This window comes from Triticum urartu, chromosome 6 (genome assembly GCF_003073215.2).
Source record: "Triticum urartu cultivar G1812 chromosome 6, Tu2.1, whole genome shotgun sequence".
In the NCBI taxonomy this organism is placed as follows: Eukaryota; Viridiplantae; Streptophyta; class Magnoliopsida; order Poales; family Poaceae; genus Triticum; species Triticum urartu.
Window position 1 is genome coordinate 36,730,342 of NC_053027.1, and position 13,505 is coordinate 36,743,846.

Genomic DNA, 13,505 nt, shown 5'->3' on the forward strand with positions numbered 1-13,505 from the left:
CATGGCTTCAGATGTAGTGAAACTTTGGGAAGTGAAAACACATGCTCTCACTTTATGATGTTTTATGAATCAACTGAAAACAAGTTTGGAGAATGAGGGTTTGGCCCTATGTACACGGTTAATTATGTTCTTCAGTTTTGTTTGTTAATATGTTCGCTAGAATGTCAAGACGATAATTCATGATTTAATTGTTCAAACCCAGGGGACATGTTCTTTATATTAATTTCTTTTAGATTGTTGTTTGGTGGCCCATATAGAGTTACATATGCAAAAGGAGGGGCACAAATTTGGAGATTGGCCAATAATATAGTTATTTAGTTTATTTATAAGAACTCTACTTCATTGTTGCAGATCAATTCCGAGGATATGAGAAATGATGTGCATATTAAGGCCTAAAACTTCTATCTGCATTTGCAACTTAGTTTCTCCTTCTAAAAAGGTCTCCAATCTTCCTTAGTTACTGCAATAGATCACCTAAACTGAGAAAATAGTGGCTTGTCATACTTCCAAAAGAGAAACACTTGGGCATCTGTAGGTCAACAAAGTTGCTTCCTTGACACTTTTAGGTACATACTACCACATGGGAGATACTAAGCCATTTAAATTGAGTGTCTAGCAAATAGTTTGTTTGCCGTTCAAAGCTTATGTTACAGCAAGGAACAATGGATATGGAATAAAACATGTAACTAGCTTGGTGAAGAATCTTCTACTAATAACCAGCCTTAGGAAGATCCTACTCAGGTTACTTATATCGCTAAAAGACCCAGTCTTTCAGTTGTTCTCCATTTAACCATGAAGATGGAATGCTTTATTTCGTTTACAAAAAACTTGTTGCAGAATAAATTTAATTTGGTTGATGGGCAATGCATGTGTATTACTACATGCATACATAGTGGCATGCCTTTTTAGCATCATCTCTACCATGTTATATTAGTGCATGCTGCCTAACAATTCTTCTATTTACCATTCTAAGTAATTGTTACCGTAGGGAGCAGATGACATAGGAGAGGTCTGAGGAGATGACCACTCTTCTATTTACCTGCCCAATAATTCTTCTATTTACCATTCTGAGGAGATGAGTAACCAGTTTTGCACAGGTACAACACATTCTGCTGACAACAAGCATGCACAACAACATGCTCACGTTAGTTGTAGAAACAAAAACATCACTATTTAAATTGGTCTCCGTTCATTTGTACAAACAGTGTTTCCAGTTCACTTTCATAGCCGCTACAAGATAGCTTTGCTTCGATTGGTAAACGAAGGCTCTGTATTATTAGAAACATGCTTCCTTGCATCCCCGGCTCTTTTGTCCTCTCTTTATATGTACTCTCCCCTTGTTTCTTTTACCCTGTGTCCATCACATCTAACATTTGTACTTTATATAGCACAAGTGGTCTTCATCTCGGTGGTGATTTTGCTATTGCTCTTCTTAGTCCAACGCTTCAGCACTGACAAGGTCAGGTACACCTTTGCTCCAGTCATCTCAATGTGGTTCCTTCTAGTTGCTGCCACATTTTTTTTTGAAGGTCACCGGGGGAGGGCAAGGCCCTCCACCTGAATCATTTTCTTTTTTCTATTGCATCAAGCCCATGGAAGGGGGAAGAGTTTTACACATGAGAGAAGGGGGGGGGGGGGGGGGGGGGGGGGGGGTGGGGGGGGGTGGGGGGTAGGCGGGGGGCATAGGCGCCACACCAAACCTCAAAAAGCTAACTTGCTCGCGAGAACGTTGCTGGCACATTGGGATGCACAACCTCATTGTTCATGACATTGGTGTTCTGCGGGCCTTCAATCCGATGTATATAGTGCTCTCTTTACTTCAGAAATATCTAGAAGATCTTTAGATATAATAATACTACTCCCTCCGTTCAGAATTACTTGTCGCGGAAATGAATGTATCTAGATGTATTTTAGTTCTAGATACATCCATTTCCGAGACAAGTAATTCCGAACGGAGAGAGTATTACAGGTCCAATGTTAAATTATGTAATGGTCATTTTGGTTGCGTGATGTGTATATTTATATAATATGAGGTGGTGCTTGGTTCAAAACCATCGTCTTTTATCTGCAATGTCAAGACATTAACAACTACATGTGTGTTTGATCGATAATAGATTCTAATGTTATAGCATATCTCCATATTGATATACATGAGTATCGTTATAGCATTGCCTCCATATTGACATACATAAGTGATACTGAGGACCAAACATGACAACCGAATGTACCAAGGCAAGATAAGTGCGCACAGGCCCACTCAGGTGGCGCCACCAGGTGGCGCCGCAACCTCTAGTAATAGGAAAGAAACTTCAGCGCAGCAGCGCGTGACCAGTCTTCTACCTCTTGCCCCTATCTCTTCGTCAATTGACTGAATTACACTGGTCAACAACGACGGGCGGGGCATGGCCAGTGCATCGCCAGTGGCTGAGACGTCGAGGAACGATCTGCAGTTTCAGTCGCTCAGTCCGACCGGTTAAAGACCGGACCGGAGCGAGTAAATTTCGGGCTGAAATTTAGAGACCGGACCGGCCAGTTTCTTCAACGGGCTAGGACCGATCGGTCGGTCCGGTCTGGAACGGGCCACGAGCGGGCCGAAAAGCCCGCTCGCTCCGTCCAGCCTGAATAATACGTGTGTGCACCCTTACTAATAGTGTATAGTGTAGGATTCACAATGAATCACCTTCCGGCCGCCGCCGAAGGAGCCGCGAGCGTGGGAATCGCCGGCGGACCGCCGCTCCAAAGACCATCTTGTAGGAGTACATATTTTCAGGGCGACCCTCAGGTAGGCAAACAGGAGTAGTATCGTTCTTTCCGAACAAATTTTCGCTACATCTATATGGAAGTATTCATCAGTTCTAATTTATTTGCAGAGGTTGATCGACCTCCCGCGCCTGGGATTACTGGGGCTGCTGGACGTCGCCGGTTCCCCAGGTGGTTTGGTTCCGGCTCCATCATCCACATCGCCTCTGTGATCACCATCGCCCGCACTAGCCTGACCGAGTACCACCCGCTGGTCCTTCAAAGAATCCCTCAGCGATCCCCTCTTGGAGATCTTTGCGGTCCATGTGAATTTCCCTCTCGTTGGCGAGGTATTGGTCTTCATGGCATGGCTACCCAGATCATCTGCCAGCAGCGCAAAGAAAGAAAAGAAAAACGTGAACGCTTTTTGCTCTGAAAGAGCACAACGGGCATTACAACATCCCAAATCTGAACACGTTGATTTCAGGGTATGCTTGCTCTGCTCTTACTAACTTCCTACTTTCTGGATTTAAGCCTGAAGAATGAAGAAGTGCTTGGGAAAAAGGCAAAAGGAGATGGAATTTGAATTGAGCTCTGGCGACACAGAGGTGACATGGGGCCCGTGGCGGGTCTCCGACGTCAAGCTAGTTTTATCTAGTTTTTTGTTTACCTATGTTGATGATCTCTGGTGTGCTCCAGACAGACTATGTAGCGGGAACAAAACTATGTTTAAGTTTTCAAATTTAGAGTATGGTTTGCAAGATTTGTTCTGTGCTGGGGTTTAAGTGCCTGCAAAATCATTTTAGGGCGAACCGTAAAACGATTTTACGGGTCGGAATTTGGCACATCTGCTAGAGTTGCTCTAAATAGACGCAGAATGGCACGGTGCTCCCCAAGACGCAACATCCAAGGGTGCCACCTCCCCTCTGGACCAGCAAAGTTAGCAGAGATCAAATAGGAGGAACAAGAAAGCAGGCGAATAATTCATAACACAACAAGTTATGCACCGAAGCCAGAAAAGACATACCAAGCGAGTGCTCGTACTAACCTGCAGTCCATGAACCAAAAGTGCAACAGAAATTACAAGACACCATAAAACAAAGTCTAGAGTTGACAAGTTACATGATCCGAATTCTGCACTATTCCTTTGTTCGGTAGAATTGGCATCAGATGCACACACACCAAAACGACGGAAACCTTGTCGCAGCACATACTTGCACCTTCCATTTCTGAATAGTCAAGAGATGGTAAATCCATCGACAATCCAGATCATCTCACCCTTACAAGAAACCGAAACCTGTACACAAATGAAACGGTTTTGCTAGAACTCATCTAGCTGAGTTCTACTTATGTCTCATTCACTTTTATAGTCATTGGATGTGGTGCTAGAAGATGCGTGTGTGCTGACGTGGGTTGGTACTCCTTCTCTATCTATTTTGTTTTCCATCTGAATGAGACCAAATTATATCTCATCTAAATGAGTTCTAGGCACTCCCCAAATGAAAAGATAAGTCTGATGTGTCCGCAGAAGTATGAAATGCACGGCTACTTGTGACAATGAAAATGAAGATACTGGAACAATTTGGAATATATCAGCATGTGAAGATACTGTAGACATTTGAGTTACTGTTCAGAACTAATATATCAGCATGTGAAGATACTGTATCACTCCCTAAAATGCACCGATGCGGATACGTGTATCGGTATCAGGCCAATACCGATACGTAAATTCGTCATTTTGGAAAAGTGCCAATACGGGGTTACGTTTGACTAATTTTAAAAAATAATGATAAATAGTTCTTTAATATGAAGTATGACCAACAATTTAACTTGTATGTTTTGATTTTTTTCCTAAACATGGTGAAGGTGTAGATTTCATAGAAATACTATGCAGAAGAACACCAATACAGAGATGTTTGTAGTGCAGGGAGGGTAGCTGCCCATTAGATAGAAATTTCTATGAGAGAGGGGGAGGGGGTTGGAGCAAGAGCACTGGATTAGGCATCACCGGCTTGCCGCCGGCGAGCTACTACTCGATCCTGAGGGTGGGGGTGGGGAGCATGCCCTCGAGCTGCTCCTGGATCCTGCTGGAGGGGAAGCCAGGGAGGAGGTGAGTCAGATGAGGACTGAAGAGCGGGAGCTGCCGCCGGTGAGTTGCTGCTGCCTGCTGTTGAGAGGAGAAGGCACCGAGTCGGAGAAGAGGATGTGAGGAATGAGGAGCACAAATCCTCCCAAGATCGCCCCTAGCTTGCCGCCAAGTTCGCCGCCGCAGATTGAGCCGCCGTCTAGGTCAGGACTCAGGAGGGCGGGAGGGAATGGGATCAGGATACATTGATTTCCTAGAGTATCCGTGTATTCTACATCACTACTCTAAATTAATCAATTCAGACATTTGTGCTATTGCCGAATAAAAGCAGAACTAATCAACAAGTCCATATTGTGTTACATTGCTGTTCGGGCAACACATATACTGAATATCCTTTGCCAACAGAATGGATTATATTGGTTTCATTTCTAAGCCTAGCCAGACTTGGTCCAGACCTTTCGTATCTTAAAACAATTTGGAATCCCTACAAATTGTTCCTTGTTCACAATTCTTCAGGTTTTTTTATTTACAGCCTGCTTTCTTAGTTTCTTTCTCACATATGAAAGCTAATTTAAGAACATAGAGATCATGTCAGGAGTCATTAGTTAGCTTACGTATGTTAAATGCAGACAAGAGCTTCAAGACTTTGAGAATCTTCTCGTCGACCACATTACACTTGACTTCAACCATGTTTAGGTGCTCTGATATTGCAGACGGACCCTCCATTGGACTGTACCTTCCTTTCATTTCCACTTTATGATCTGGTCCCTATGGTAAGAAAAAACATTGAACCAATATAGATAGCCGATAATAACGTTTCACACTATAGCAGTTGTCCATTTAGAAGATTTATACCTTGGAGAAAAGTTGAAGAGTGAGCTTCTCTAGAACTGGTGAATTTTGTAGAATGCAAGCTAGTGGACCCAGGTCAGGAGCCTCGCACCAGTACTCATTGAGCAATAAAGTCTTTAACTTACTAAATGTAGGGCGGCAATTCAAATCTCTTGTGAAAATGAACTGGAAAGAAAAATAAAATAAGTAATTAAATCAAGTAATCCTTACTAAAAATGCAAGATGCTGATCTAAGACCCACAATCTGTTTGTGATGCATATGCAATCTGTTTATCTCTGATTCTCTAAAAACAATGTAGATAATGGAACACAAAAAGCGATAACACAAATGAAAGAGTTAAAGATAAGTGTCACACCTTTCCCAATTCAGATATCAGTTCAAGATGTTTAGCACTTGACATCCCACCCAGAAGCACTGAATTGCTGCGGCCATCGTTTTTTGATAGACAATTCCCACATCCGTTCTTATTAGCTCCACAGAAGACACCAGAGTTATAATTCAAACAGACATCTTTGCAGCCTTTGCCAAGATTCACACATGCAGTCTGTAGCAACGGCATGTTTTCAAGAAAAGGGGTTTTACCCACAAAGCAATCTAGTTTCAAAGAGACAAGGCCTGGAGTGGAAATCCTGAGCCGGGAATCTGGGTCACAGAAGCAACTAGTGATGCTCAAATGCTTTAGGGAAAGGGACGATATCTTCCAACCATTGATTTTGCAATCATTCATCTTCAGATTCTCCAATGCTGGACAGCTAGCAAAATCAAGAAAGCTCTTTTGTAGGATTAGACCATAAAGGTCCAATGTTTTCAGGTGCAGAGACACAAGAGGCATGTCGTCTAGGGGGAGGTAATCATCCTCAAGGATATGAAGGGTGAGCACCCGAACTTTGCAAATCACAGCAAAACGGATCCATAGATTCACATAGGGCATTTCGCCTTCAGAGCAACTGTAGAATTTCATCTCAACACTTTCTAGGTCGGTGCGCTCGCGCAGCATCAGCAGATGTTCCACGAATTTCCGGAGGTCTTGGACTGGGACATTCTCCTCATCGTCATCAAGGCCTACGATGCGCAGGCCTGTGGTGGACCTCCAAAGGTGGCGCCAGCGCCGGGCGAGCACGCACGTCCGAACAGCCGCCTGCGCTGGGAGGAAGGAGAGCACGTACTGTAGGAGACTGTCGGGGAGGTCGTGGACGGTGGTGCTCACCGTCTCCGGCGGCGCACTCTTGCGCTTCTTCCTGGGAGCCATGCGTCGTCGGCGCTGCAAGACAAGAAAGGATCAGACGGCGCGAGGGTGGAGCGAATGGGATGAGATGGGCAGATGGATGCCTTCTGGCGGACTCGTCTCACCTGGCCGGTAAGTCGCCGCCGCGAGAGCCGGAAGATGGGCGGATGATATGGTCCTAGGTAACTAGCACTCGATTCTCAACTCCGGAACACCAGATCCATCCAGGATACAAATTGGAGTAGCTAGGGTTTCAGCAAGAATGGGGATTGGGGAGCAGAGCCAGGAGGTGGAAGAGGAACTCGCACACACGCCCAAGTAGCCACCTCACTGAATTCTCCACGGAAGCGGGGGTTGGGCTTGGCCTTCCTCTTGGGCCGGGCTGCCCGGCGTGCCAGTTGACCCGGTCGCTCTGGTGACATTGCCTCCCATTTGATTCGGCTTGTCCCCTGAGCCAACGCCCTTGAAAATCTTGATTTGAGTGGCACCTTGTCTTCCGAGGTGGCGAGCGGCATGGGGAAGGGTGTGGCCGTGTGGCTAGGTCTCAGTCGAACCAAATCTCAGTCAAATGACATAACATACAAGAAAGAAAATGAAAAAAAAAATATTTTTTTTTGCATAAATCTCAAGATAAGATTGCATGGATATATCATCGACCGACACTTCGTTAAGTTTCGGTCAACTGAGACTTAGCAAGATTGCACGGGGAAACCTACCAGTGGACCAACACCTGCTTCACTTGCGTGTTAGCAATCTAAGAGCAAGTATAATATGGTGACATAAGTGGGCTATAAGGATTGCCACCTCAGATTTATGATGATGTGGAGGAGAGAGGAGAGGAGAGAGAAGAGGGGTGGGATGTAACTAGTAGCTAGCTACAGCACAAGCTTCAACACACTTATGAGAGAAGAAGGTGGGGTCAAGTATTAACTACCTATTGTATAGAGCCAGAAACTATTATATAAATGAGCTTTTATCTTGGCTATAAGTGAGCTGACACAAAGATAGAGCTGGCAGCCGGCTATATTATTAATCTTGCTATAATAGTACATCACCCTTGATCTACTGCTCTCGCGCTCAAATCCGGGTAGCAATTGTTGGGGAACACAGTAATTTAAAAAAAATCCTACGCACACGCAAGATCATGGTGATGCATAGCAACAAGAGGGGAGAATATTGTCTACGTACCCTCGTAGACCGTAAGCGGAAGCGTTATGGCAACGCGGTTGATGTAGTCGTACGTCTTCACGATCGACTGATCCTAGTACCGAAAGTACGGCACCTCCATGATATGCACACGTTCAGCTTGATGACGTCCCACGAACTCACGATCCAGCATAGTGTCGAGGGAGAGCTTCGTCAGCAGGACGGCATGATGACGGTGATGATGATGCTACCGGAACAGGGCTTCGCCTAAGCATGACTGAAGTGACTGAAGTGATGCTTAACCAAAATCCTATGTCTTCGAGCGAAGACTATGAGAGCAAATCTTGTCCAGAGCTGGATAAGTCAGCTTTGCTTGTAGCCCAAGTAAAGTTGCCGTGTGTGTTTGAAATCTGACCGTTGGAACACGTGTCAGTTCCTTAGTGACCGAGAGTCATTTCGGACAAATCATGTCGGGTTGCCTAGTGGCTATAAATAGCCCACCCCCTACAACCATAAACGGTTCGCTGCTCATAGTTAGTGTACGGCTTTTGTCGTTTGAGAGCAACCCACCTCGAAGCCTTTGAGAGAGAATTCCTTGCGAGGATAAATCCCTAACCACTCAGAGCCAAAGAGAGTTAGGCATCACTGAAGTCTTCCTGTCTGTGTGATCTGAAGACTTATTACACTTGAGGACTGTGAATCCTCCAGCCGGTTAGGCGTCGCGTTCTGAGCATCCAAGAGTCATTGTGGATCGCCGGTGAAGGAAGTCTGTGAAGGTTTGGAAGTCTACCTTGAAGACTTACCAGAGTGATTGGGCAAGGACTGGGTGTCCTTAGCTCAAGGGGAATAAGGTGAAGACGCGGTCTTCTGAGTTGAATCTCAGCCTCCCTAACCAGACGTACAGTTGTCACAGCAACTGGAACTGATCCAACAAATCATTGTCTTCAACGAGTCACTGGTTTCATCCTTCCCATTCCTTTACTTACTGTTTTCCCTGGTGAAGTTATTGCATGATTGCATTATCTTTTGTCTTCATTGAGTGACTGCTTGTTCTGATTGGCTTCACTATATCTTCCTACCTGATCTTTACTGCCTAGCTTCTATTAGTCATTGTGTTTTCACTTCATTGAATACTTGACTATGGTTTGCCTAGTGTAGTCTACCTTCCGCTGCATGGTAATAGGTTTATTTCTATTGTTTGTCTTCGAAACTTCCATGTTTTGAAGACTTTCATAAAAATCGCCTATTCACGTCCCTCTAGTCGATCACTAGCACTTTCAATTGGTATCAGAGCAAGGTACTTCCTTGTTCTGTGTGATTCAGTTTAACCACCTGGAGTTTTAGCTATGTCGACTGCAGGGATAATCAAAGTCTCCTCTGCGTGCCCAGTCTTTGATGGAACTAAATATCCCTACTGGAAGAATAAGATGCGCATGCATCTTGAAGCCATTGATGTCGAACTATGGTATGTCGTCAAGAATGGTGTTCCCAAGGCTGGTGAAGGTGTCACCGCTGCTGATGTCAAGAAGTTCGTTCAACTGGACTCCACTGCCAAGAACATCATCTGTGGTCATCTGACCTTTGGAAACATCTAAGCTAGTCTGGGACCGGCTCTTCAAAGTCAACGAAGGCGTCTCAACCCAGAGAGATTAGAGAATCAGTGTCCTTCGCAATCTCTTCAACCGCTTCAAGAGAAATGACAACGAGAATGTTCAGCTCATGTTTGATCGACTCACTGACATCACAAATGAGTTTCAAGCCCTCGGCGCCACTGAGATCACCAAGCATGAAGTCGTCAAGACACTCCTGAGATCACTTGACAACTCGTTTGACACCCTAGCCCTGATGATTCAAGAACGTCCTGACTTCAAAACACTCGATCCGTCCGACATACTTGAGAGGCTCAACACACACGAGTTTCAGCTTTCTGAGAAAAGAGACATCTATGGTCCCAACTATGGGAGAACTCGTGCCTTGAAGGCAAAAGCTGTCTCCTCATCTGAAGAAGAGTCTGACAGCAGTTCTGATGATCCTGAAGACATTGGAAAGGAGCTTGCTATGCTTGTGAAGAAGTTCCAAAAATTCACCAAGAAGAAAGGCTTCAGAAAGTCCTCACGATCAAGCTCAAGGAATGATGAAGCTTCTGCTCATGACTACAAGAAGAGAACATGCCACAAGTGCAAGAAACCTGGCCACTACATCTCCGAGTGTCCGCAGTGGGACAATGAGAACAAGAAGAAAAAGAAGAGCAAGGAGTATGATTCTGACGACAAGAAGAAGAAGAAATACTCAAAGTCTTTTTCCAAGTCCTTCTCAAAGTCTTCATCACACAAGAAGAGCTCATCTGGCAAGGCACGTGCGTTTGTTGGTAAGGAAATGGATTCAGAGGAGGAGTCCGCTTCTGAGGAGGTGGAGGTGGAGTCCGAGGAGGAGTCCGATTCTGGCGTTGCGAGTCTGGCTACGGCATACGTTGCCAAGTCCATCTTCAACACTAAAGACAATGACTCCGTCACCGACACCGATGCAAATGACAAGGACTACTCCGCTCCTACCTACTTCTTCATGGCACGCGGTGCCAAGGTAAACACACGCACTACTCACTATCAAACTTCTAGTGAAGATGACTCTGATTGTGGTTCCAAACCCAGCTACAAAACACTTGCTAAAATTGCAACTGAACAACAGAAAGCTATGGAACATATTCAAAAACTGTTAGACAAAAGCGATGACCTGTTAGACGCTGAAATGACTCAATCTCAGTCCTTAATTGAAGACATAAAAAATCTTCACGTTAAGTATGAAGAACTTGAAAGTCGTCATGAAACGCTCTCAACAACTCATGAAAAACTTTCCTATGATTATCTTCAAAGGAAGCAAGATCTTGAGAAATTGAGAGCGGCTCATGAAGATCTTCAAAAGGAAAACGAGTCACTTCGTGCCAAACAGATCAGTCCCACTCAGGAAGGATTTGAACCACCATGTCTTAAATGTATTGAGCGTGACAACGCTACTTCTGTTGCTGGTTGTTCTACTGCCGCTACTATTGCAATATCTTCAACTGCTGATGTGCCAACTAACCCCTCTGCTGAGGATGCCACTGCTATTGCTGATGAGAATGCTAGGTTGAAGACATTGCTTGAAACAGAGATGTTCAAAAGCCTCAAAGGGCATCAGACACTATGTGATGTCCTCAAAAGGCAGATCCTGAACCGAAACCCTAGGAAAGAGGGTGTTGGGTTCGAAAGGAAAATGAATGCTGATGGCTCTTACTGGAAACCTGAGCAGTACCCCAAAACCACATGGGTTGCTGCAAAGGGACCTTCAGTGGATCCATCCACCCTATCTGGCTTCACTTGTGCTAATCCCATTGTTATTGATGAATCCTTTGATGCAAACTATAAACTGTTTAAGAATCAGAAGGGTGAAGTGTTTGCCAGGTATATTGGTACTAACTGCAGGAATGGACCGCCTATGAAGAAGGTCTGGGTGCCGAAAAGGTGTTTGGAGAATCTTCCTGTGAATGTCGTCATGACACCACATGTGAAGAAGACAAACCCCAGACCACAGGCTTCATACGGTCCAAAGGCTTCATATAGACAGATGACTCACCTGAGTCGCACTAACGCAAATGTTTTGCAGGGAAGCCATACTCAGGCCTATGAATATGAGCGCGTTTCATCAAACCGCCATGTTCATAAGACCAAGAACTATTCTGCTTATTCTTATGAGTACTATTGTCCACCTGCAAGTTTTTTTGCTAGGGCTCCAAAGCCAAAGTTCTTAGATGCTCCACTTAGACTCATTGCTTCAAAGCCACCCTTGAAGATGTGGGTGGCTAAGAAAGCTTAACTCTCTTTTGCAGGGAAAGGTCTCCAGCCAAAAACCAAAATCGTCTGAAGCTATTGCTGGGGACCTTAAACATCTTGTAGGGCGCAAGATCAAATGCCCAAATGGTCTTATTATGTATTTTGTTCCTGAGTCGCTTGCTACTTGCCCTATCAGTCCTAACCTCGATCTAAGCTTTCATAATCCACTTTCTCATCAAATGTTTTTACTTTACAACTCTCTTCGTGAAGCCTATCCCCCTAACTGCACTGTAGGGTACGACACCAGCTGCTTCAGAATGGATTATTGATAGTGGGTGTACTAATCACATGACTGGCAAGCAAAGTCTTCTTATGGACTCAACCTTACGTCCATCTGACAAAAGTCACATCACATTTGCTGACACTCGTAAAAGTAAGGTATTAGGTCTAGGTAGAGTTGCAATCTCAAAGGATCAACACATGTATAAAGTCATGCTTGTTGAATCCCTTGGTTTCAACTTAATGTCTGTCTAAATGCTTTGCGATTTAAACATGATTGTGATGTTTGGAAAATATCGTTGCCTTGTTCTAATGGAATCTGACAAGTCTCTAGTGTTTGAAGGGTATCGGAAAGATGATTTGTACGTGATAGATTTCTCAGCAGGACCACAACTTGCCGTATGTCTTCTAGCAAAAGCTTCAGAATGCTGGCTCTGGCATCGGAGGCTAGGGCATGTTGGCATGAGGAACTTGCACACTCTTGCAAGAAAGAAGCATGTCATAGGCATCGAGGGCGTCAAGTTCAAGAAGGATCACTTATGCGGTGCCTGTGAAGCAGGAAAGATGACGAGGGCCAAGCATCCCTCGAAGACAATCATGACAATGACTCAACCCTTCGAACTGCTCCACATGGACCTTTTCGGTCCCACTCATTACTCAACTCTTACTACTACTGCTTGTCTCTATGGCTTTGTCATTGTTGATGATTATTCAAGATATACTTGGGTGCATATAATCCTCTACAAGACTGAAGTGCAGGATGTCTTCAGACGCTTCGCCAATCGAGCCATGAACAACTATGGCGTCAAGATAAAGCACATCAGAAGTGACAATGGCACTGAATTCAAGAGCACTGGGCTAGATACATATCTTGATACTTTGGGCATCACACATGAATTCTCAGCTCCGTACACGCCACAGCAGAATGGCGTCGTCGAACGCAAGAACATAACACTTATTGAGATGGCTCGGACGATGCTTGATGAATACAAGACTCCAAGAAAATTCTGGCCTGAAGCCATTGATACTGCATGCCATATCATCAACCGTGTTTATCTTCACAAGCTTCTGAACAAGACATCCTATGAGCTCCTTACTGGCAAGAAGCCAAATGTCAGTTACTTCAGAGTATTTGGTGCCAGGTGCTGGATCAAGGATCCACATCACACTTCAAAATTTGCACCAAAAGCACATGAAGGTTTTATGCTTGGATATGGAAAGGATTCGCACTCCTACAGAGTCTTCAACCTCTTTCACTATAAAGTGGTTGAAACTGTGGATGTGCGGTTCGATGAGACTAACGGCTCGCAAAGAGAGCACCTGCCAAATGTTCTAGATGAAGTTCCATCCAGTGAATCAATCAAACTTATG

General features: G+C 44.6%; 1 protein-coding gene across 2 annotated transcripts; it reads right to left on the bottom strand.

Annotated features, from left to right (window-relative positions):
• Window positions 1–2,541: 2,541 nt before the first annotated feature.
• Window positions 2,542–7,240, bottom strand: LOC125517144 (MEIOTIC F-BOX protein MOF-like). Of its 2 annotated transcripts, none has more exons than XM_048682333.1 (5): window positions 7,029–7,240; window positions 6,034–6,939; window positions 5,681–5,842; window positions 5,440–5,593; window positions 2,542–3,123 (listed from the first exon to the last, which is right to left on the bottom strand). In XM_048682333.1, exons 2-5 carry the CDS (start codon window positions 6,925–6,927, stop codon window positions 2,861–2,863), a joined length of 1,473 nt encoding a protein of 490 aa, XP_048538290.1. In that variant the 5' UTR covers window positions 6,928–6,939; window positions 7,029–7,240; the 3' UTR covers window positions 2,542–2,860. The 2 variants fall into 2 exon arrangements, with proteins under 2 accessions (XP_048538290.1, XP_048538291.1); XM_048682334.1 differs by lacking the exon at window positions 2,542–3,123 and adding an exon at window positions 3,146–4,036 and having other exon boundaries at window positions 7,029–7,238.
• Between the last annotated feature and the right edge of the window lie 6,265 nt (window positions 7,241–13,505).